General features: G+C 41.5%; 1 protein-coding gene across 1 annotated transcript; it reads right to left on the bottom strand.

Moving 5' to 3' along the window:
* Positions 1-2617: 2617 nt before the first annotated feature.
* On the bottom strand, positions 2618-8503 carry LOC145864414 (general transcription factor II-I repeat domain-containing protein 2A-like). Its single transcript, XM_082970273.1, has 2 exons — positions 8497-8503; positions 2618-3854 (listed from the first exon to the last, which is right to left on the bottom strand). The coding sequence occupies exons 1-2, from the start codon at positions 8501-8503 to the stop codon at positions 3085-3087; spliced, it is 777 nt and encodes a 258-aa protein (XP_082826399.1). The 3' UTR covers positions 2618-3084.
* Between the last annotated feature and the right edge of the window lie 16931 nt (positions 8504-25434).

The raw sequence follows: 25434 nt of genomic DNA, 5'->3' as shown, positions 1-25434 counted from the left end.
TTACAGTAGTCATTTTGTCACCCTCATCATGGCAAAGACACAGAGAAATGCATATGATGCAGCTTTCAAGTTGAAGGCGATCGATCTGGCTGTTGGAAAAGGAAATAGAGCTGCTGCACGGGAGCTTGGTCTTAATGAGTCGATGATAAGACGTTGGAAACAGCAGCGTGAGGAATTGACTCAGTGCAAAAAGACAACTACCGGTAAAGCTTACTGCTAATTTTTTATTTTTTGTTACAAGCCGTGTTTCGTTAAAGCCTGTGTAAAGTTCATTTGTTTCAATGTACCGGTAGGCACCTGCAGCTTATTTATGTTCAAAATAAAAAAAACAATTTAATTCAGTGGGTGCGGCTTATATTCAGGTGCGCTTAATAGTCCGGAAATTATGGTACTCTAAGTCCTTTGTCTTGAACCATTTTACAGTGAAGGGTTTTCTAAAAGCTAGCCAGCTAGACATGGTGGAATGCATGTCCAGTGTCCAGAGCAGGCCTAGGCAATTATTTTCCATGGAGGGCCACATTAGAATATATTTTTGCCATCGCGGGCCAGAATCATATTTAAGGATTATACATCATGTGAATGACTGTGTTGACAGATACAGTTGAAGTCAGAATTTTACATACACCTTAGCCAAATACATTTAAACTCAGTTTTTCACAATTCCTGACATTTAATCCTAGTAAAATTCCCTGTCTTAGTTCAGTTAGGATCACCACTTTATTTTAAGAATGTGAAATGTCAGAATAATAGTAGAGAAAATTATTTATTTCAGCTTTTATTCCTTTCATCACATTCCCAGTGGGTCAGAAGTTTACATACACTCAATTAGTATTTGGTAGCATTGCCTTTAAATTGTTTAAATTGGGTCAAACGTTTCGGGTAGCCTTCCACAAGCTTCCCACAATAAGTTGGGTGAATTGTGGCCCATTTCTCCTGACAGAGCTGGTGTAACTGAGTCAGGTTTGTAGGCCTCATTGCTTGCACATGCTTTTTCAGTTCTGACCACAAATGTTCTATAGGATTGAGGTCAGGGCTTTGTGATGGCCACTCCAATACCATGACTTCGTTGTCATTAAGCCATTTTACTACAACTTTGGAAGTATGCTTGGGGTTATTGTCCATTTGGAAGACCCATTTGCTACCAAGCTTTAACTTCCTGACTGATGTCTTGAGATGTTGCTTCAATATATCCACATAACTTTGCTACCTCATCATGCCATCTATTTTGTGAAGTGCACCAGGCCCTCCTGCAGCAAAGCACCCCCACAACATGATGCTACCACCCCTGTGCTTCACGGTTGGGATGGTGTTCTTCGGCTTGCACGCCTCCCCCCTTTTCCTCCAAACATAACAATGGTCATTACGGCCAAACAGTTCAATTTTTGTTTCATCAGACCAGAGGACATTTCTCGAAAGAGTCCGGTCTTTGTCCCCATGTGCAGTTGCAAACCGCAGTCTGGATTTTTTATGTCGGTTTTGGAGCAGTGGCTTCTTCCTTGCTGAGCGGCCTTTCAAGTTATGTCGATATAGGACTCGTTTTGCTGTGGATATAGATACTTTTATACCTGTTTCCTCCAGCATCTTCACAAGGTCATTTGCTGTTGTTCTGGGATTGATTTGCACTTTTCGCACCAAAGTACGTAAATCTCTAGGAGACAGAACGCGTCTCCTTCCTGAGCAGTATGACGGCTGCGTGGTCCCATGGTGTTTATACTTGCGTACTATTGTTTGTACAGATGAACTTGGTACCTTCAGGCATTTGGAAATTGCTCCCAAGGATGAACCAGACTTGTGGAGGTCTACAATTTTTTCTGAGGTCTCGGCTGATTTCTTTTGATTTTCTCGTGATGTCAAGCGAAGAGGCACTGAGTTTGAAGGTAGGCCTTGAAATACATCCACAGTTACAACTCAAATTGACTCAAATGATTTCAATTAGCCTAACAGAAGCTTCTAAAGACATGACATAATTTTCTGGAATTTTCCAAGCTTTTTAAAGGCACAGTCAACTTAGTGTATGTAAACTTCTGACCCACTGGAATTGTGATACAGTAAATTATAAGTGAAATAATCTGTCTGTAAACAATTGTTGGAAAAATTACTTGTGTCATGCACAAAGTAGATGTCCTAACCGACTTGCCAAAACTATAGTTACTTAAGAAGACATTTGTGGAGCGGTTGAAAAACGAGTTTTAATGACTCCAACCTAAGTGTATGTAAACTTCCGACTTCAACTGTATATCTACTGTAAATCACATCCAGATATGCTAATTACTTTACTTTTTTTAACATACACAGAAATAAATCACATCCATGTTCTCCTTTTGATAGGTATTTTCATGATTAAACACGTGATGAACTGCACGGAGGGAAAAGTACACTGTGTATTCAGCACCACGGACAGAACTCTTGTTAAAGCGTATGCACAACAACATATGAAAGAGAGAGAGCTCAACATTACCTTTAAACTACTCAATCAGTGTGAGGAGTGAAGTCTCTGATGGACATTGACTAGAGCAGTGAAGTCAGGTATAGTTTCTGACGTCGCTATGCGTAAGATTGCTGAGAGGTGAGGGTCAGTAAGCGATGATCTGTGACTTGACTTGTTATATTCATCACTGAAAATGTCTGTTCACATACATAGGTTGACCCAAACATTACAAACATCTTCTGAGCATGACTCTTTGTAACGGCTTGTCTGTTGTGTGGCGGAAAGAAGCGCAGGAAGCAGCGAACACTGTGTGGTAATTTTAATAAACCACAAGCACAAAATAAAAGGTTTCCCAACAACAGGGAAAATACACTCGACAAGCACAGTCGAACAAAACGCAGTCGACACACAGAAAAACAATCCTGCACAATAGGGAGCGGGCCAGCTGAACTAAATAGCCCTCTTAATGACTAACTCAGGGCAGGTGAGAAAACATAAAAAAAGGGAAAAACAAAAAGGGAATCGGTGGTAGCTACGACGACCGCCGAGCGCCACCCGAGCAGGAGGGGGCGCCACCGTCGGTAGGAATCGTGACACTCTTAATATTTGGCATGTCATTTTCCAACACTTTGAAATCCTCAAAACGATGAGAAAACTCACTGTTCAAAGCACGCAGCATACTTCTCCCGCTGGTCATCTGATAGGGAACAGACTAGTAGTGTCAGAGGGTGGGTGAGATTGTTGGCTTCTACTTGGTGGGTCAGGAAGAGTAATTTTCCCTTGAAGGCTTTGACAAGACTGTACATATGATGTGCAAAAAGGCCCTTCCCTTGCAGTTTGGAATTCAGTTCATTCATGATGATGTCCACGGTGAAGGCAAAATCAGCCAACCATTCTTTATCTTGCAGTTGAGGGAAATCCACATGTTTTCCTTTCATTTGCAAGAACTCAGCAATCTCCGACTTCAAGTCCCACACCCTTTTATGCACCTGCCCCAAACTCAGCCATCTCACGTTTGTGTGGTACGGGAGATCTGCATGACCCGACTCTGTCTCTTCCAACAGTGAGACAAACTGCCTGTGGTTCAAAGATTTTGCTCTTATGAAGTTTACCACTTTAGTGACTGTATCCACAACATGGCTCATTTTCAGAACACATTTACAGAGCACCTCCTGAAGAATAATGCAATGCAGGAAAATAATTTTCTGATCTGGATTCAGCTCAGCTACTTGATCTTGTATCCTTTTCAAAAGGCCAACATTTTTTCCTGTCAAGTTTGGGCACCCATCAGTGGTCACACTGGATAACTTTTCAAAACTCAGTCCCAGCTTTGCCACACACTTATTAACCTCCTCCAATAAATCTTTCCCTGTGGTTTTGCTCTTTATTGACTGCACTGAAGCATGCTCCTCTGTAATTTCAAAGTCTGGGGTTATGCCTCGTAAGAATATCAACAACTGCGCCGTGTCACATGCATCACTGCTCCCATCCAGGGCCAAGGAGAAATTGGTAAAATCCTTTACCTAGTCTTTCAAATGTCCTCAACACGCCGTGTCACTGTTCGTCTTGACAAGGAAATATTTTCAAACAGCTCTTTCTCTGCAGAGTCAATTAAACATTCTTTAATGAATTCGCCCTCAGCGAGTGGCTTGCTGTGGTTAGCAATTTTGTGGGACAGTACATAGCTACCTCTCAAAATTCCGTCGTTTGCTGAATGCAGTTTTGTGAAAAGTCCTTGCTGCTTTTGCAACTGAGAAAGCAACTCTTTCGATGCACTTGCCCTCTGCTCAGAATACGTATTCCTATATTTCTCTGCATGCCTCATCTGGAAGTGTCGGAACAAGTTGTAGTCTTTCAAGACAGTGATGCTCTCTTTGCACACTAAGCACACAGCTTTCCCTGATGCCTCAATAAAGAAATATTTCGATGTCCACTTTTGCTGGAACACCCTACATTCATTGTCGACTTTCCATTTCTTTGAAATCTTAGAAATGTTTAAAAAAAAAGTTTTTTTGCACAATTTCAAGCTAGCTACTATTTGTAACTGTGACGTGTGTGTCATCCTGTCAGTCTCTGTCTGTCCTCATGCAGATGTTATTTTTACGTGCCTTCAAAATAAATGTCCCACAAGCGGTGGGAGTTAAATCATTACACAAAGGCTAGTATTCATTAGGCTTTTAATTTGAATAACACATACTGTATGTTTCTCAAAACTTTTCTATCGCAAATTCTTTATGTGATCTAAGCATGATTCCCCTGGCCGTAGTGAATTAGGTCGTGGGTCGCAAATGGCCCTCGGGCCGGCTTTTGCCCAGGCCTGGTCTAGAGTGTGTATTGTATAGATGACTACACCGACATTGAACGTTTGGAATTTAAGTACCCTTTGCTTTGCCTCAAGGCCTAACACAGCCCTTACACCACCGTTAACCTATCTCCCTCTCACTGCCCTAGTTCAATTACAGTTGAAGTCGGAAGTTTACATACACTTAGGTTGGAGTCATTAAAACTCATTTTTCAACCACTCCACAAATTTCTTGTGAACAAACTATAGTTTTGGCAAGTCGGTTAGGACATCTATTTTGTGCATGACACAAGTAATTTTTCCAACAATTGTTTACAGACAGATTATTTCACTTATAATTCATTGTATCACAATTCCAGTGGGTCAGAAGTTTACATACACTAAGTTGACTGTGCCTTTAAACAGCTTGGAAAATTCCAGAAAATTATGTCATGGCTTTAGAAGCTTCTGTTAGGCTAATTGACATCATTTGAGTCAATTGGAGGTGTACCTGTGGATGTATTTCAAGGCCTACCTTCAAACTCAGTGCCTCTTCGCTTGACATCATGGGAAAATCAAAAGAAATCAGCCAAGGCTTCAGAAAAAAAGGTCTGGTTCATCCTTGGGAGCAATTTCCAAATGCCTGAAAGTACCACGGTCATCTGTACAAACAATAGTACGCAAGTATAAACACCATTTTACCACGCAGCCGTCATACCACTCAGGAAGAAGACACGTTCTGTCTCCTAGACATGAACGTACTTTGGTGCGAAAAGTGCAAATCAATCCCAGAACAACAGCAAATGACCTTGTGAAGATGCTGGAGGAAACAGGTATGAAAGTATCTATATCCACAGCAAAACGAGTCCTATATTGACATAACATGAAAGGTCCCTCAGCAAGGAAGAAGCCACTGCTCCAAAACTGCCATAAAAAAGCCAGACAACAGTTTGCAACTGCACATGGGGACAAATATCGTACTTTTTGGAGAACTGTCCTCTGGTCTGATGAAACAAAAAATAACTGTTTGGCCATAATGACCATTGTTATGTTTGGAGGAAAAAGGGGTAGGCTTGCAAGCCGAAGAACACCATCCCAACCGTGAAACACGGGGGTTGCTTTGCTGCAGGAGGGTGCACTTCACTAGTGCACTTCACAAAATAGATGGCATCATGAGGCAGGAAAAGTATGTGGATATATTGAAGCAACATCTCAAGACATCAGTCAGGAAGTTAAAGCTTGGTCGCAAATCGGTCTTCCAGATGGACAATGACCACAAGCATTCTTCCAAGTTGTGACAAAATGACTTAAGGACAACGAAGTCAAGGTATTGGAGTGGCCATCACAAAGCCCTGACCTCAATCCTATAGAACATTTGTGGTCAGAACTGAGAAAGCGTGTGAGAGCAAGGAGACCTACAAACCTGACTCATTTACACCAGCTCTGTCAGGAGGACTGTGCCAAAATTCACCTAATTTATTGTGGGAAGCTTGTGGAAGGCTACCCGAAACGTTTGACCCAAGTTAAACAGTTTAAAGGCAATGCTACCAAATGCTAATTGAGTGTATGTAAACTTCTGATCCACTGGGAATGTGATGAAAGAAATTAAAGCTGAAATCATAAATCATTCTCTCTACTATTATTCTGACATTTCACGTTCTTTTAAGTTAAGTGGTGATCCTAACTGACCTAAGACAGTGAATTTTTACTAGGATTAAATGTCAGGAATTGTGAAAAACTGAGTTTAAATGTATTTGGCTTAGGTGTATGTAAACTTCCGACTTTAACTGTATATACAGTACCAGAGAAAAGTTTGGACACACCAACTCATTCAATGGTTTTTCTTTATTTTTACTATTTCATACATTGTAAATATAATCAAAAATATATTTTAGATTCTTCAAAGTATAGAAAAAATAAGAAATCGGCACACTGCTATTGATAGTATCACTGCTCTTTAATTTATTTGGCTAAGGTGTATGTAAACTTCCAACTTCAACTGTATGTGCCTACAACATGACTTGATTGGTCCTTTTACCCGTGGCCCTCGGCAAGCCAGAATGGGTTATTGAATTCTAGGTTGCCAGTATACAGCAGAATTGTCTATAGTTTATCATTCTGTCTCACCCTTATGCAGCTATATTGTAGTACAAACTGAAATATTATAGAACAGTATAGTAGAGACTGGAAGATTATAGTACAGTAAAGTACAAACAGAAATAGTATAGTACAGTATAGTACAGACAAAAAAATTATAGCACAGTATAGTACATACTGATATAGAGTGCAGTATACTACAAACTGAAATATTATAGTACAGTATAGTACAGACTGGAAGAGTATAGTACAGTATAGTACAAACTAAAATATTACAGTACATTATTGTACAGACTAAAATATTACAATACAGTATAGTAAAGACTGAAATATTATAGTACAGACTGCAATATTCCAAACACAAGAAATCCTGCTAATGATGGCTATTCTCATAAATCCCTGCTATAGTCAAAATTTGGCCGGAGGGTGGTTTTATTTGGCTCCCCACGATTTCTGAGCAAAATATATATACAGTACCAGTCTGGACACAGCTACTCATTTTTTTTATTTATTTAACTAGGCGGTGCACAATTGGCCCAGCGTCGTCCGTGTTGGGAGGGTTTGGCCGGCAGGGATATCCTTGTCTCATTGTGCACTAGCGACTCCTGTGGTGGGCTGGGCGCAGTGCACGCTGACCAGGTGTATGGTGTTTCCTCTGACACATTGGTGTGGCTGGCTTCTGGGTTGGATATGCATTGTGTCAAGAAGCAGTGCGGCTTGGTTGGCTTGGGGTCCAGGACCTTCGCCTCTCCTGAGTCTGTACGGAAGTTGCAGCGATGAGACAAGACTGTAATTACTACCAATTGGGGAGAAAAAAGGGGGTAAAAAGGGGAAAAAATGGTGGCTACTTTGAAGAATCTCAAATATAAAATACATTTTGTTTTGTCTAGTTGATGATCCCTGTTCTATGATTTAGGTACCTATTGTCTTGGTGCCACCTTACATTTTGATGACCTAAATTAGAGTGACAGTGTTGGCATGTTGAGATGGTTGCCTACCTCCAGATATGTAGCAGATCTCCAACGGCGTCCCCAATCCTTTTTTAATCAGTCTGAATGATGAAATGTCACGACTGAGCGGCAAGTATCAATTCATAGGCAACCTGGGCGTGACGGTTAATGTAGCTTCTTCTGGCAGCGCATGGGAAGGACCCAATGTGTAATTTTAGCCTTTAAATATTCATGACACAAAGCTGACCTGAGGATCATGAAATGAGAGTAATGAAACATTCATGTTGGGTTAATAAGAGGTCAGACTAAAGGTGTCCCTCATAGTGCCTGAGAATGCCGTGGCTCTCTAATATAGTTTACATATCCTCACAAAGAAACCCGTTGGCTGATTTATCTCGCCGCAATTTAAGCATATCCCAAGAAAGGACACATTAAAGCATCGTAAGTGATACTGCTCAAGCGGTGCTCATCAGTGACCGTCAAAGTGTAACAGTTAATTAAGATGCAGATCCCTCACAGATTAACTATAATTGAGGAAGTCTGCACTATTATTAATGTTAGGCACTGCTTGTACTGTCCACTTCCTGTCCACTTCCTTAATGAATATGGAAGAGGTTCTGTCCACTCTTAATGAATATGGAAGAGGTACTGTCCACTCTTAATGAATATGGAAGAGGTACTGTCCACTCTTAATGAGTATGGAAGAGGTACCATCCACTCAATGAATATGGAAGAGGTACCGTCCATTCTTAATGAGTATGGAAGAGGTACCGTCCACTCAATGAATATGGAAGAGGTACTGTCCACTCTTAATGAATATGGAAGAGGTACTGTCCACTCTTAATGAATATGGAAGAGGTACTGTCCACTCTTAATGAATATGGAAGAGGTACTGTCCACTCTTAATGAATATGGAAGAGGTACCGTCCACTCTTAATAAGTATGGAAGAGGTACCGTCTACTCAATGAATATGGAAGAGGTACTGTCCACTCTAATGAATATGGAAGAGGTACTGTCCACTCTTAATGAATATGGAAGAGGTACTGTCTACTCTTAATGAATATGGAAGAGGTACCGTCCACTCTTAATGAATATGGAAGAGGTACTGTCCACTCTTAATGAATATGGAAGAGGTACTGTCCACTCTTAATGAATATGGAAGAGGTACTGTCCACTCTTAATGAATATGGAAGAGGTACCGTCCACTCTTAATGAATATGGAAGAGGTACCATCCACTCTTAATGAATATGGAAGAGGTACCGTCCACTCTTAATGAATATGGAAGAGGTACCATCCACTCTTAATGAATATGGAAGAGGTACCGTCCACTCTTAATGAATATGGAAGAGGTACTGTCCACTCTTAATGAATATGGAAGAGGTACTGTCCACTCTTAATGAATATGGAAGAGGTACTGTCCACTCTTAATGAATATGGAAGAGGTACCGTCCACTCTTAATGAGTATGGAAGAGGTACCGTCTACTCAATGAATATGGAAGAGGTAATGTCCACTCTTAATGAATATGGAAGAGGTACTGTCCACTCTTAATGAATATGGAAGAGGTACTGTCCACTCTTAATGAGTATGGAAGAGGTACTGTCCACTCTTAATGAGTATGGAAGAGGTACTGTCCACTCTTAATGAATATGGAAGAGGTACTGTCCACTCTTAATGAATATTCAATAATATCAGCTTGAGTGATCTTCTGTTGATCTTGGCTGTACACACTGTTTCTGACATTAGGTACTTTTTGGGGACTTTGAACTTTTGAAGAGTTTCAAGTGGAAATGTAACATTGGAGCAAGTAGTAACTGGAAACCACAGGTCTGCAGAAGCTTTGCAGCATACTGTACAGTGTCTGGTGTCTTAGTATCATAAATAGGATTTTAGAGTTTTACTCACAGAGCAGATTTGTCGAACTATAATTTCTAAAATGCACAACATTCCAAAAACAGTATGGCATGCCTTAATCACTTTTTTACTTTAAACGTTTCAAAACAGACAATCAAGAAAATATTTGGTATGCTGGTAATGTTACTTTCTACACTCTTTCATAATGAGTTGGTCTGCTCATCATCCTAACTACGCTCTTTCATAATGAGTTGGTCTGCTCATCATCCTAACAATGCTCTTTCATAATGAGTTGGTCTCCTCATCATCCTAACTACGCTCTTTCATAATGAGTTGGTCTGCTCATCATCCTAACTACGCTCTTTCATAATGAGTTGGCCTGCTCATCATCCTAACTACGCTCTTTCATAATGAGTTGGTCTGCTCATCATCCTAAATACGCTCTTTCATAATGAGTTGGTCTGCTCATCATCCTAACTACGCTCTTTCATAATGAGTTGGTCTGCTCATCATCCTAACTACGCTCTTTCATAATGAGTTGGTCTGCTCATCATCCTAACTACGCTCTTTCATAATGAGTTGGTCTGCTCATCATCCTAACTACGCTCTTTCATAATGAGTTGGTCTGCTCATCATCCTAACTACGTTCTTTCATAATGAGTTGGCCTGCTCATCATCCTAACTACGCTCTTTCATAATGAGTTGGTCTGCTCATCATCCTAACTACGCTCTTTCATAATGAGTTGGTCTGCTCATCATCCTAACTACGCTCTTTCATAATGAGTTGGTCTGCTCATCATCCTAACTACGCTCTTTCATAATGAGTTGGTCTGCTCATCATCCTAACTACGCTCTTTCATAATGAGTTGGTCTGCTCATCATCCTAACTACGCTCTTTCATAATGAGTTGGTCTGCTCATCATCCTAACTACGCTCTTTCATAATGAGTTGGTCTGCTCATCATCCTAACTACGCTCTTTCATAATGAGTTGGTCTGCTCATCATCCTAACTACGCTCTTTCATAATGAGTTGGTCTGCTCATCATCCTAACTACGCTCTTTCATAATGAGTTGGTCTGCTCATCATCCTAACTACGTTCTTTCATAATGAGTTGGCCTGCTCATCATCCTAACTACGCTCTTTCATAATGAGTTGGTCTGCTCATCATCCTAACTACGCTCTTTCATAATGAGTTGGCCTGCTCATCATCCTAACTACGCTCTTTCATAATGAGTTGGTCTGCTCATCATCCTAACTACGCTCTTTCATAATGAGTTGGTCTGCTCATCATCCTAACTACGCTCTTTCATAATGAGTTGGTCTGCTCATCATCCTAACTACGCTCTTTCATAATGAGTTGGTCTGCTCATCATCCTAACTACACAACCTTTGATGTCTGAAAGTTTGAGATGTTGATTTTGATGCCATGGATTACAGGAATCTTTCCTTGTGTAAGAGTGGGCAAACATGTTCTACCTTATCCACCTCCACTGTATGTCAATATCCTGAAGGACAACTGGGAGTTGTCAAAAAAACGTCTCATTCTCTGTCATTCAGTTAATCCTGAACTGAAGGTCTAACACTAACATAGCCTTATGAGTTTCAACCCAACCTTCATATTTTGAGCAACGTGTTAACAATGATGAAGCCCTATTTTAATATTTTTTTTAAACCAATATACAGCATATTGTCATATTTTTTTAAGGAAATGCTGAATCAGTGAGTCCTATGTCAATGTGTGAGTGTACCCTTCTGTGTTAAATGTGCTCTTTGTAAGGCTGTGAGGGTTGCTCTCAAATACACAAATTAGAAGAGAGAGAGAGAGAGAGAGAGAGAGAGAGAGAGAGAGAGAGAGAGAGAGGAGAGAGCAACTCCACAGTCTCACACAATGCCACTTGCTTTTTTCCAAACCCCAATATAATCCTTCATTATCCCATTTTATATCTGACAGTGAATCTATGATCACTTTCTGAACAAATGCATTAAATATGTTCTGACAACAGATGTTTGTTTTTTTAAGGTTTCTTTTTGGAAAACAGAAAATAAAACATTTATCATGATTGATGTTTTTACACACATGTTGAATGTGATCACAGTATTATTATTATTACTGTTATTATTAATATTATTATTATTATTAAGCTTGTCATTCTTCTCAGGGCTTCTGTTCAACTAAGATATTGGGGATACATTTACATGAACATCTGATGTTAGCACAACACCTGAAAATCCTCCAATTGCTCAGGATGTGTGTGTGTGTGTACGTGCGTTTGTTTCTGTGTGGGTGTGTGTATGTACGAATGTGTGTGTGTGTGTGTGTGTGTGTGTGTGTGTGTGTGTGTGTGTGTGTGTGAGCTAACGCCTGCACTGTCATGTCCCAGCGTGCCGTTCTGCGGCATAACAAATCGGCCATTCTGTTGCTGAAAAAACCCTTGACAGCCGCCCCTGCCCTGGAGACTCCTCTGGGGATTGTGGCTAAAGGCTGATCCATATCGGCTGTTCTACATTCTGGTCTGCTGTCCTGCAAAACCCCCCAATCATTTCAAGGTTGACAAATGAACAGAAGCCCTGTACGCTACTTATATAATAATAATATCTTTCTTCTCCTCTTCTTTTTGCTCTTGCCTATTTTATCTCTTCACATTCTTTCTTTTTTTCTGTTGCTAAGATACTTTGACTATTGTTACCTGCTGCTGCTATGATTTGTGCTCTTCTCCATAAGCTTGGAGGATGGGTTTCTTGGTTTTCAATGCTGATCGGTTTATTTGGAAACTGTTTCACCTGTTTCACCTGATTTCATGTTTTTGTTTTCCCTTTAACTAGTGAAAAGGTCCGTAGACTTTAAATCTAGAGGAGTAAAATTATTCCCAGGCAAAGACAACAGCAACAAGTTTTCTATCTGTGAGTCTACCTTTGTTACTCTGTTATGGTAAATCTGTGATTTCTGTTTTCCTGTGCGTGCTTGTAAGTGTTTGTTTGTTGATGTGTTTCATGTTTTCAGTCATTTAGTAATGGCTTTGTTTGGACATCGTAACCTGCTGATGTTGAATGCATGATAAGTCCCCCAACCCACCCATCATGCCTTGAATCAATAACCAATGGCCTTGTGCTGAATGAAAATGTATATTATGGCAAATATGCACTGTGCAATCCTGGAGGGTAAAGGTAGCCTTGTCCGAGCCAGTTACATGAGGCAGGTTGATGTACAAGTACACCCTCTGGACAGGACACTTGTCTATCTCCTATTTCTGTAGTGTGAGGCAGCTTGATGTACAACTACACCCCCTGGACAGGACACTAGTCTATCGCAGGGCATTGTCCCCAATCCATCTCGTTAATGCTGAGTGCCAAGAAGAGAGGCATTTGGTAAAAATGTTTAAGTCTTTGGGATGACTCGACCGGGGATCGAATCCACAACCTCCTAATCTCAGGGTAGGCATGAACCACAAGACCACTGAGTTAGTGTGCAATCCTGGAGTTACACCTCCATCCAAAATCCAAATGATTGGCTTCATGCCGTCAAGAAGATATTCCACAAGCAATAACACACATTCTATTTGGTTTAGCAGGGCACTATGGCGGACTAGCCAGGTGAAGCAATTGTTCCTAATTTTTATTTGCTGACCCTTAGGCTGAATTAAGAGAGATGTGCACAACCAATCAAAGCAAGCTTTGATTTTGTATAACTCTTTGTGAATCTCCATTATTGTTTGTGTGTCAACTGTGTTATGAGGACATTATCTGTGTTATGAGGACATTTTCTGTGTTACGAGGACATTCTCTGTGTTACGAGGACATTCTCTGTGTTACGAGGACATTCTCTGTGTTACGAGGACATTCTCTGTGTTACGAGGACTGTATAAAACAATAGATACCCTTCTCAGCAGCATCCTAGGTTGCACCGTCTGTGTCACAGTAGAATGCAAGGTGTATTTTAGCACCGTATATCACTACGTTAACGTTACTGACCTCACAACAAACCCATAGCTCAGCTGTGATGCTATCAAGTCATGTGTGTGTCAGAGGCGACAGAGAACAGCAGAAATGCTGGAGTCACGTTATATTAGCTGTTTGTGTGGATACAAAGACTAATGATTAATGACTGTTCATAGCGTTCTGGTGAATAATAGACTGTGAGCTCGGGCCCTATTGTGCATGTGTGTGAGTCGATATCACTTAAAGCTTGTTCCAAGGTGTAGCCTACGTAATATAAAGTGGTTAGTCGATGCAATTTCCCATATTATCGAATCGGGGAGCAAACTCCCCAGACAATGGGAAGAAAAAAAAAAACCTTACCCGGGAAGCATCTGAAATTGGTGGAATCCTCTGGAATAAAGTGCATATCATTGACGTGTGCAGGTTTTTTAAGACTTAGATAACGGCACATATCTAGTCAATGACACTTCTGATTTGACTGACAAGACATGGGGAATGGTTAACTGTCATGAACGAACTTGGCATGCTCAAGAGCATTTCAACGTTAGCTAAGATATATACATTTTACGATTAATGAATGCATTAACTTTTATTTATCTGAAAACAATTAGCTGAGTCTGTGTGCTTTACATTGTCGTCCATACGATGAACGTTGTCCACGTCTTCTACGTTACTGATTGTCCATCTACACTGAACAAAGGCTCTTCACAAATGGACAGATTTGTTTTTGTCGACTTGATAAACTAATACTGTGCAGAGTGGCGAAAGACGACGTAGTTGACTTCTAATCAGCTGTGTAACGTAGTTATGATTCATAGGGAGATCAAGTTGTCTCATGTCAGGAAGATGGATCTTTGCATATTCAAAATATATTTAAAAAGTCAAATGTGGGGCCTCCCAAGTGGTGCACTGCGGTTTAAGGCAATGCATCGCAGTGCTTGAGGTGGCAACACAGACCTGGGTTTGATCCCAGGCTGTGTCACAACCGGCCGTGACCGAAAGTCCCATAGGGCGGCGCACAATTGGCCCAACAATTTTGTATGAAATAGTAAGAAAACCTCCACCAGGATTTGCGTAGTCCTCGCTGTTCTCTTTAGGCATGTTTGTAGTCCTCGCTGTCCTCTTTAGGCATGTTTGTAGTCCTCGCTGTCCTCTTTAGGCATGTTTGTAGTCCTCGCTGTCCTCTTTAGGCATGTTTGTAGTCCTCGCTGTTCTCTTTAGGCATGTTTGTAGTCCTCGCTGTCCTCTTTAGGCATGTTTGTAGTCCTCGCTGTCCTCTTTAGGCATGTTTGTAGTCCTCGCTGTCCTCTTTAGGCATGTTTGTAGTCCTCGCTGTTCTCTTTAGGCATGTTTGTAGTCCTCGCTGTCCTCTTTAGGCATGTTTGTAGTCCTCGCTGTCCTCTTTAGGCATGTTTGTAGTCCTCGCTGTTCTCTTCGGGCATGTGTGCATGTCAGTGCTGCATGTTAGTTTGTATGTTTGTGTGCGTTTTGTGAGCTGTGCCATATTGCATGTTATTAAATCCGCATTAGTGTCCCAGAACGTCAAGAGAGCATGAACAACCATTTGAATGTATTCACAGAGACTGCTATATTTATGAATTTATACAAATATGACAAAACTGAGAAAGCCCCAAAGAATAAAACACAGTTCTCCGATGCTACTTATCTTTCATTTACATCAATATTATACACATAGTGAGTATACAGACAAAATAAAGACTGTGGTGTATTAACATACTGTACCAACCTATGGACTGAATAAGTGTTCTTACATGTATACCCAGTTAGCAACATCACAATGGCCCATCTGTGGCACACCACCAAGCTGCAGGCCTTCCAAAAAATACTGCAGTCTATAGGGCTTCCTAGAGGTACTCTGGAATAACTAGAAAATCAAGTGAATTGCAGGAGAAGGACTCCCACTCACTCCAAATCAAGTCATCAACAAAGCAGGCAGTGTGATCAGAACTGGAACCGTAGGGAGCCTTTCTGCATGGTTTGTTCATGTTGTACACAGTTTCTGAAGTCTGTCTGATAATTATAAAATGATTGCACAGTGAAACGTGTGACAGGACAGAGACTGGATGGGAATGTGGAACAGGTGAGGTGGCTGTGTGTGTGTGTGTGTGTGTGTGTGTGTGTGTGTGTGTGTGTGTGTGTGTGTGTGTGTGTGTGTGTGTGTGTGTGTGTGTGTGTGTGTGTGTGTGTGTGTGTGTGTGTGTGTGTGTGTGTGCGCGCGTGTGTGTGTGTGCGCTTGCGTGCACGTGTGGCTGACTGCTCATTGGCAGCCTGACTAAGTGTGGTGCTAAGGCTCAAACCCCCTTGGGTTTCACACTTCACTAGACTCTGTCGAAATAAGAGGCAACGTCTCTAAACATAGCAGACAAACTGCTCCGGTGGTGAAGGGACTCGATGGAGTTCGCCGAAATGACCTCAAATTTCATGTGGTGACGCCTGTCGTTTTCAAACCGCTTTCCAGTGTGATGGATGGTGGAAGCAGGAAGCTGGCGTCCCAACACTGAAGCTTATACAGAGAAGGTTGAGCCCCAAATGGTACATTATTTCCTATATAGTGCACTACTTTTGACCAGGGACCGTAAGTTGTGCTCTACATAGGGAATAGGGTGTCATTTGGGATGCAGCCAGGGTAGAATAGTCCTGAATGGCCCTCTGTATCCACTGAAGCCAACATGTTTAGGCCGTGATGGAACCGTAATGACAGTTGGTTGACCCATCAAGGAGAAAATCTGTCTCTCCCTCTGTTTATCTTGTGCCATATGCCTCATCCATCATAGGAGAGACCCAGGAACTATTCTCCTGCCATTTCTTAATTATCACTGTTTTCTTTTGGCCCTGTTGTGGTGAAATCGTAGGAGAAAAATAGCATTGATAGGCATTGAAAGATAACATTGATAGACATTGAAAGATAACATTGATAGACATTGAAAGATAACATTGATAGGCATTGAAAGATAACATTGATAGGCATTGAAAGATAACATTGATAGGCATTGAAAGATAACATTGATAGGCATTGAAAGATAACATTGATAGGCATTGAAAGATAACATTGATAGGCATTGAAAGATAACATTGATAGGCATTGAAAGATAACATTGATAGGCATTGAAAGATAACATTGATAGGCATTGAAAGATAACATTGATAGGCATTGAAAGATAACATTGATAGGCATTGAAAGATAACATTGATAGGCATTGAAAGATAACATTGATAGGCATTGAAAGATAACATTGATAGGCATTGAAAGATAACATTGATAGACATTGAAAGATAACATTGATAGGCATTGAAAGATAACATTGATAGACATTGAAAGATAACATTGATAGGCATTGAAAGATAACATTGATAGTCATAATGTTAAGACATTAGCCATAGATAGATGATCCTGCTCTTGTGTGCTCTACAATTATTCAATGTTTAAATAGGCAATCTGGGCTCCTTACATATCATTTTTTTTTATTTTACATGACTGATTTTCCAAAGTAAGTGGCAGGGTGAATGCTTTGTTGTTTTAGAATCCCAGATTCACCCTTTTAGGCATTGCAATCCCCATCTATTTTATTATTTTTACCTTTATTTAACTAGGCAAGTCAGTTAAGAACAAATTCTTATTTACAATGACAGCCTAGGAACAGTGGGTTAACTGCCTTGTTCAGGGGCGGAAAGACAGATTTTTACCTTGTCAGCTCGGGGATTCAAAGTAGCAACCTTTCGGTTACTAGCCCAACACGCTAACCACTAGGCTACCTGCCACCCCCAAAGGGGAACTGTTTCTCACCGTTATTATTTTTTACATACAGATATTTTTTAGACTTGGGAAAAAAAAGACAAATGTGTTGTCTGGTGTTTTAAAAAAAAATCCTTGGCTGACACTGATTACTACTTTCAGGAAGTATTTTGAGCTTCGCTCCAGCATTTTACTGAGCTAGAGGGAGGCAGCAGTGTCAGCATATCCTCCTCCTCTCTTGTGTTGGTGTCTGTAGTTCCTAAAATGTTCTTCAATAATCATGAATCTATTTGATTTGATTCTTTTACACATCAGCAGGTTTGCTTCATTCTGATTTGTTTTTATGGTCGCCACCATTTTAGATAACGGACATTTACTCAGAAGACAGACCATAGTAAATATCTGAACTTGGCGCCGGGTGCTCTCTTAAAGCACTGTCAAAGTGAGAAACAGTGAAAGATCCAGTTATGTCTGCTCTGTCCTACTCTGTAAGGATTTCATAGTGTACATAAGACACTTTTTGGTGTGATTGACTGAGTTTTTTTGCACCAGTGCAAAGTTTGCAGCTGTCATCTTTAAGAGGTTGCATACTCTTAAAAGGTAGAACAGTAGTCACAGTAATAATTAAGAAGTAACTTCTAAACATTTATAGTGGAAATGCATATAAATTACATCCTTTTTTTAATGTCTTGTCCTGGTTAATAAACACATACATCATCAATCATTCACAAAGTTGTTATTTGGTCAATTAGTCATTTACACGCTTGTCCACGCTTTGAGCATCACACTTCATAGCCTATACCAGGCCAGATGGCACTAGACAGATATATCCAATGTTCAAAGGAATCAACTAAATATAGGCCTACGGTATACACATGAAATTACCTACATTAGGCACACCTTCCTAATATTGAGTTGCACCTCCCCCTTTTGCCCTCAGAACAGCCTCAGTTCGTCGTGGCGTGGGATCTTCAAGGTGTCGAAAGCGGTCCACAGGGACGCTGGCCCATGTTGTGTCAAGTTGGCTGAATGTCGTTTGGGTGGTGCACCATTGTTGATATACACAGGAAACTGTCGAGTGTGAAAAATCCAGCAACGTTACAGTTCTTGACACAAACCTGTGTGCCTGGCACCTACTATCATACCCCGTTCAAAGGCACTTAAATCATTTGTCTTGCCCATTCACCCACTGAATGGCAAACATACATAATCCATGTCTCAATTGTCTCAAGGCTTAAAAATCCATCTTTAACCTCTCTCCTCCCCTTCATCTACACTGATTTGAAGTGGATTTAACAAGGGATAATAGCTTTAACCTGTCTCCTCCCCTTCATCTACACTGATTTGAAGTGGATTTAACAAGGGATAATAGCTTTAACCTGGATTCAGTCTGTCATGGAAAGAGCAGTGTACTGTATATGTATCCAATACTCCTACACACCAAAGTAAAAAGAACACATGCTGTCGCCCTTTATGACAAGTCTTCTGTAATCATGTGAAGAAGAATTCAATGTGAAATAACATAAATAATATGACATTGGATCACTAAGAGAGTATAATGCTGCTTTTCGCTACACATGCAATAACATCTGCTAAATATACTGCTCAAAAAAACAAAGGGAACACTTAAACAACACATCCTAGATCTGAATGAAAGAAATAATCTTATTAAATACTTTTTTCTTTACATAGTTGAATGTGCTGACAACAAAATCACACAAAAATAATCAATGGAAATCCAATTTATCAACCCATGGAGGTCTGGATTTGGAGTCACACTCAAAATTAAAGTGGAAAACCACACTACAGGCTGATCCAACTTTGATGTAACAAGTCAAAATGAGGCTCAGTAGTGTGTGTGGCCTCCACGTGCCTGTATGACCTCCCTACAACGCCTGGGCATGCTCCTGATGAGGTGGCAGATGGTCTCCTGAGGGATCTCCTCCCAGACCTGGACTAAAGCATCCGCCAACTCCTGGACAGTCTGTGGTGCAACGTGGTGTTGGTGGATGGAGCGAGACATGATGTCCCAGATGTGCTCAATTGGATTCAGGTCTGGGGAACGGGCGGGCCAGTCCATAGCATCAATGCCTTCCTCTTGCAGGAACTGCTGACACACTCCAGCCACATGAGGTCTAGCATTGTCTTGCATTAGGAGGAACCCAGGGCCAACCGCACCAGCATATGGTCTCACAAGGGGTCTGAGGATCTCATCTCGGTACCTAATGGCAGTCAGGCTACCTCTGGCGAGCACATGGAGGGCTGTGCGGCCCCCCAAAGAAATGCCACCCCACACCATGACTAACCCACCGCCAAACCGGTCATGCTGGAGGATGTTGCAGGCAGCAGAACGTTCTCCACGGCGTCTCCAGACTCTGTCACGTCTGTCACATGTGCTCAGTGTGAACCTGCTTTCATCTGTGAAGAGCACAGGGCGCCAGTGGCGAATTTGCCAACCTTGGTGTTCTCTGGCAAATGCCAAACGTCCTGCACGGTGTTGGGCTGTAAGCACAACCCCCACCAGTGGACGTCGGGCCCTCATACCACCCTCATGGAGTCTGTTTCTGACCGTTTGAGCAGACACATGCACATTTGTGGCCTGCTGGAGGTCATTTTGCAGGGCTCTGGCAGTGCTCCGCCTGCTCCTCCTTGCATAAAGGCGGAGGTATCGGTCCTGCTGCTGGGTTGTTGCCCTCCTACGGCCTCCTCCACATCTCCTGATGTACTGGCCTGTCTCCTGGTAGCGCCTCCATGCTCTGGACACTACGCTGACAGACACAGCAAACCTTCTTGCCACAGCTCGCATTGATGTGCCATCCTGGATGAGCTGCACTACCTGAGCCACTTGTGTGGGTTGTAGACTCCGTCTCATGCGACCACTAGAGTGAAAGCACCGCCAGCATTCAAAAGTGACCAAAACATCAGCCAGGAAGCATAGGAACTGAGAAGTGGTCTGTGGTTACCACCTGCAGAACCACTCCTTTATTGGGGGTGTCTTGCTAATTGCCTATAATTTCCACCTGTTGTCTATTCCATTTGCACAACAGCATGTGAAATTTATTGTCAATCAGTGTTGCTTCCTAAGTGGACAGTTTGATTTCACAGAAGTGTGATTGACTTGGAGTTACATTGTGTTGTTTAAGTGTTCCTTTTATTTTTTTGAGCAGTGTATTTATACATACACTACCGTTCAAAAGTTTGGAGTCACATAGAAATGTCCTTGTTTTTTAAAGAAAATCACATTTTTTGTTGATTAAAATAACATAAAATTGATCAGAAATACAGTGCAGACATTGTTAATGTTGTAAATGACTATTGTAGCTGGAAATGGCAGATTTTTTTATATATATTCTACATAGGCCCGTTACATATTTTATATTTTAGTCATTTAGCAGACACTCTTAGCCAGAGCGACTTACAGTAGTGAATGCATACATTTCGTAAATGTTTTCTCCGTACTGGTCCCCCGTGGGAATCGAACCCACAACCCCAGCATTGCAAACACCATGCTCTACCAACTGAGCCACACGGGACAACCCTCAGCAACCATCATTGCTGTGTTCCAATGGCACGTTGTGTTAGCTAATCCAAGTTCATCATTTAAAAGGCTAATTGATCATTAGAAAACCCTTTTGCAATTATGTTAGCACAGCTGAAAACTGACGTTCTGATTAAAGAAGCAATAAAAGTGGCCTTCTTTAGACTAGTTGAGTATCTGGAGCATCAGCATTTGTGGGTTCGATTACAGGCTTAAAATGGCCAGAAACAAATAGCTTTCTTCTGAAACTTGTCAATCTATTCTTGTTCTGAGAAATGAAGGCTATTCCATGCGTGAGAAATTTCCAAGAAATGTAAGATCTCGTACAACGCTGTGTACTACTCCCTTCACAGAACAGCACAAACTGGCCCTAACCAGAATAGAAAGAGTAGTGGGAGGCCCTGGTGCACAACTGAGCAAGAGGACAAGTACATTAGAGTGTCAAGTCCTCAACTGGCAGCTTCATTAAATAGTACCTGCAAAACACCAGTCTCAACATCAACAGTGAAGAGGCGACAGAGTTGCAAAGAAAAAGCCATATCTCAGACTGGCCAATAAAAATAAAAGATTAAGATGGGGAAAAGAACACAGATACTGGACAGAGGAACTCCGCAACTCTAGAAGGCCAGCATCCTGGAGTTGCCTCTTCACTGTTGATGTTGAGACTGGTGTTTTGCGGGTGCTATTTAATTAAGCTGCCAGTTGAACTTGCTGATAATGGGCCTCTGGTCGGCTATGTAGATATTCCATAAAAAATCTGCCGTTTCCAGCTACAATAGTCATTTACAACATGAACAATGTCTACACTGTATTTCTGATCAATTTGATGTTATTTTAATGGACAAAATTGTGCTTTTCTTTCAAAAACAAGGACATTTCTATATGACCCCAAACTTTTGAACGGTAGTGTATGTGCGACCAATGAAATTGGATTTTATTTGATTTGATTCTTAGCATATTCTACTTCAGAATGCCGGTAGAACCACATTCACTCATTGAGCAAGGAGAAACATTGTTTTCCAGTGATGCACATTCTATCAAGTACTTGTTTTTTTCATTCTTGTTCTGTGCGACTCATTGCATATTCGTGCATTTTACCATCATTTTTTCCCCCATTTTTGTTTTTGTTTTGTGTATGTCAAATGGATATACTGTTTCAAAAATAACCATCTGGTGTTGCCTGGCTGGTCTATTCGCTGCACGTCACATTAGTTTTGAATCCTGATACAATCTCTCACTATCTTACCCCACTATCAACCCAGTTTACTGCCCTCTGATACAATCTCTCACTATCTTACCCCACTATCAATCCAGTTTACTGCCCTCTGATACAATCTCTCTATTTTACTCCACTATCAATCCAGTTTACTGCCCTCTGATACAATCTCTCTCTATTTTACCCCACTATCATCCAGTCTGTTGCCATTTGACATAATATATCTCTTTCTTACTCCACTGCCATCCTACCTCACTATTTGTTTAAAACAAAAATCTGAAAAATCCCTTTCAATATGTATTAAAACAACATGGGTTGTATAAGACCCTTTTCACTGTTTTTCAAGATAAGCCCTACTGCATTTCTGAAGACACATTTTCTAACTGCTCCCCAGCTGACGTTTTGAGGCTGTTTTATGGTCTTGGGGTCCATTTCATTACAGTCCCTGAACATTAAAGTGCCATGGATCTATCTCTCTTCTATTAAATGCTTGTGTGCTCCCTCCGTTCCTCCTTCTGTCCTATTGGTTCCTGTCTTCATCCGAACATGACGTGCTCCTCGTACTGAACCCAACAGAAATTATATAGGAATCAGGAATCAGGAATCAAGAATCAGGATATTGTGTACATTCCAAATGTCATCCTATTTCCTATGTGGTGCACTACTATTGATCAGGGCGCATAGGACTCAGTGCCCAGAGGGTTCTAGTTAAAAGTAGTGCACTATATAGGGCAGGTGTCTCCAACAGGTCGATCGTGAGCTACCAGTAGCTCGCAGCCCACATATGAGTAGTTCGCCAAACAATTCTGAAAGTAAATGCAATTCTTTGTTTTCCACCGCATAATGTCATAAACAAATCTCACAAGTATCAGACACCTTAAGTTCCCGGCTACTATCTAATCAATGCAACATTGATATCATCCCACCCCGGGTTAGCCACTATTGGCTTAAAAAAGCCCAAATCTAACACAATATCTGCCAATTAATTTCCAGCAATATTGTCCCTGTCTGTCTGTGTGGTGGGCGTGTTTGTCTGTTACTCCATGTGTAGCCAGATGATGTGATAACCATTTTGTATATTGACAGAAATAATTTCCCCAAAAGCTTCTCAATTAAATAATAACTGCAAAGTAGGCTTACCTGGCAGAAGTATACAATGAGTAAGTAAATCATTTGTTTTGATTATTTTTTATTTGCAAACTTTCCCATAAAATGAGCAGCACCAGTACAGAACCATCACTAGACCGGCACATTCCTCTCTGGTAGATGCGCAATTAAAGGGCCAGAAGCATTTAAAGAGCCAGATGCGCAATTAAAGGGCTAGATGTGCAATTAAAGGGGAATTACACTCAAAAATTTAAATGTGTTAGTTTTCTTCTAGACCAAAAAGTAGGTGATTTAAGCGTTGTCATGGACTCAGAACAACATATATAGTTTTTTTTATCTGTGAACAATTGTAATTTTGAGAGTTAAAAACAAAACTAAAAATATAAATCCAGGAAAAATAAAACGGAGAAAACAGTTATAGGGCCCCATTTAGAGTCATCTAGACTCGTTTATTAACCATTATTTTACCAGGTACACTGTATATTGTACACTAAGGACATGGGGAAGAGAAGAATGTGCCTATTTGAAAGCTTGAAAAAAAATGAGTAGCTCGCTGTTTACATTTTGAAAAGTAGCTTTTATGCTAGAAAAGGTTGGAGACCCCTGATATAGGGAGTGGAATGCCATCTGGAACACATGCCATTGTGTCGTAGACCCAGCCACTGATCACCCATCTAATTCACCATCATTATGAATTATGCAAGCTAGCTATCTGCTTTCTGACCCTATGTACTGGCATCCCCCATTAGGCAGCAGATAAACAAGACCCAGAGATGGAGCTAGGACTGGCGGATCGGAGGATCAGCACTCAGCGGAGTGTTCATGTCATGCCACATAGACACATCAATAGTAATGGACAACATCTGTGCAGATAGAGATAGAGAGGACAGGACAGCTGGAAGAACATCCTAGAAGACCTGTTAGGAAAACTAAGTGTGGCAAGACTTGAGTATGCTTGTCATTACGCCATAGAGCTATTTTGGGAAGGAGATGTGAATGGACATGGTTTTCTATTGACAGAGATGTCCCTGTGTTGGTAGTATACATGTCTCTTACGAAGAGGTTGCTTAGCGAGCAACACAAAATGGTAATTCAGTTTGACTACGGTTTTAATATTAACCTGAACTTCAAAAAGAATACAAAATACTTCCAACCCCTCAGGACCATAGTCTTTATCACAGCGATACTAATTTAATTAAAATGCACATTCTATCTGAAAGTCATAAACAACTGTAAAACATTGAGATGCATGGTCAGACAGCTTGGTGTAGACACTAGCCCTGCTTCTTTCTCTCCCTCTTCTCTCCCTCTCTTCCCTCTTCTCTCTTCTCTCTTCTCTCCTCTCCCCTCCTCCCCTCTTCTTTCCCTTTCTTCCCTCTTCTCTCTTCTCTCCTCTTCCCTCTTCTCTCTTCTCTTCTCTCCTCTCCTCCCCTCTCCCTCTCTCTCCTCTTTCCTCTTCTCACTTCTCTCCTCTTCCCTCTTCTCTCTTCTCTCTTTTCTCTTCTCTCTTCTCTCTTCTCCCCTCTTCTCTCATCTCTTCTCTCCTCCCCTCTTCTCTCCCTCTCTTCCTTCTTCTCTCCTCTTCCCTCTTCTCTCTTCTCTCCTCTTCCCGCTTCTCTCATCTCTCCTCTTCTCTCTTCTCTCCTCTCCTCTACCCTCTTCTCTCTTCTCCTCTACCCTCTTCTCTCATCTCTCCTCTTCTCTCTTCTCTCTTCTCTCCTCTACCCTCTTCTCTCTTCTCCTCTACCCTCTTCTCTCATCTCTCCTCTCCTGTACCCTCTTCTCTCATCTCTCCTCTCCTCTACCCTCTTCTCTCATCTCTCCTCCCCTCTTCTCTCCCTCTCTTCCCTCTTCCCTCTTCTCTCTTCTCTCCTCTTTCCTCTTCTCTCTTCTCTCTTCTCTCCTCTCCTCTACCGTCTTCTCTCATCTCTCCTCCCCTCTTCTCTCCCTCTCTTCCCTCTTCTCTATTCTCTCCTCTCCTCTTCCCTCTTCTCTCATCTCTTCTCTCCTCCCCTTTTCCTCTCCCTCTACTCCCTGTCTCTTCCCTCTTCTCTCTTCTCTCCTCTCCCCTCCTCCCCTCTTCTCTCCTCTCCTCTCCTCTCCTCTCCTCTCCTCTCCTCTCCTCTCCTCTCCTCCCTTCTCCTCCCTTTTTCCTCCCCCTTCTCTCCTCTCCCTGTCCCACTCCTCTCCCTCTCTCATCACATTCCTCTCCTCTCCTCTCCTCCCTTCTCCTCCCTTTTTCCTCCCCCTTCTCTCCTCTCCCTGTCCCAC

The sequence above is a fragment of the Salmo salar genome, chromosome 27, assembly GCF_965601325.2.
Source record: "Salmo salar chromosome 27, fSalSal1, whole genome shotgun sequence".
NCBI classification, from domain to species: Eukaryota; Metazoa; Chordata; class Actinopteri; order Salmoniformes; family Salmonidae; genus Salmo; species Salmo salar.
This window is presented reverse-complemented; position numbering and strand designations above follow the sequence as displayed.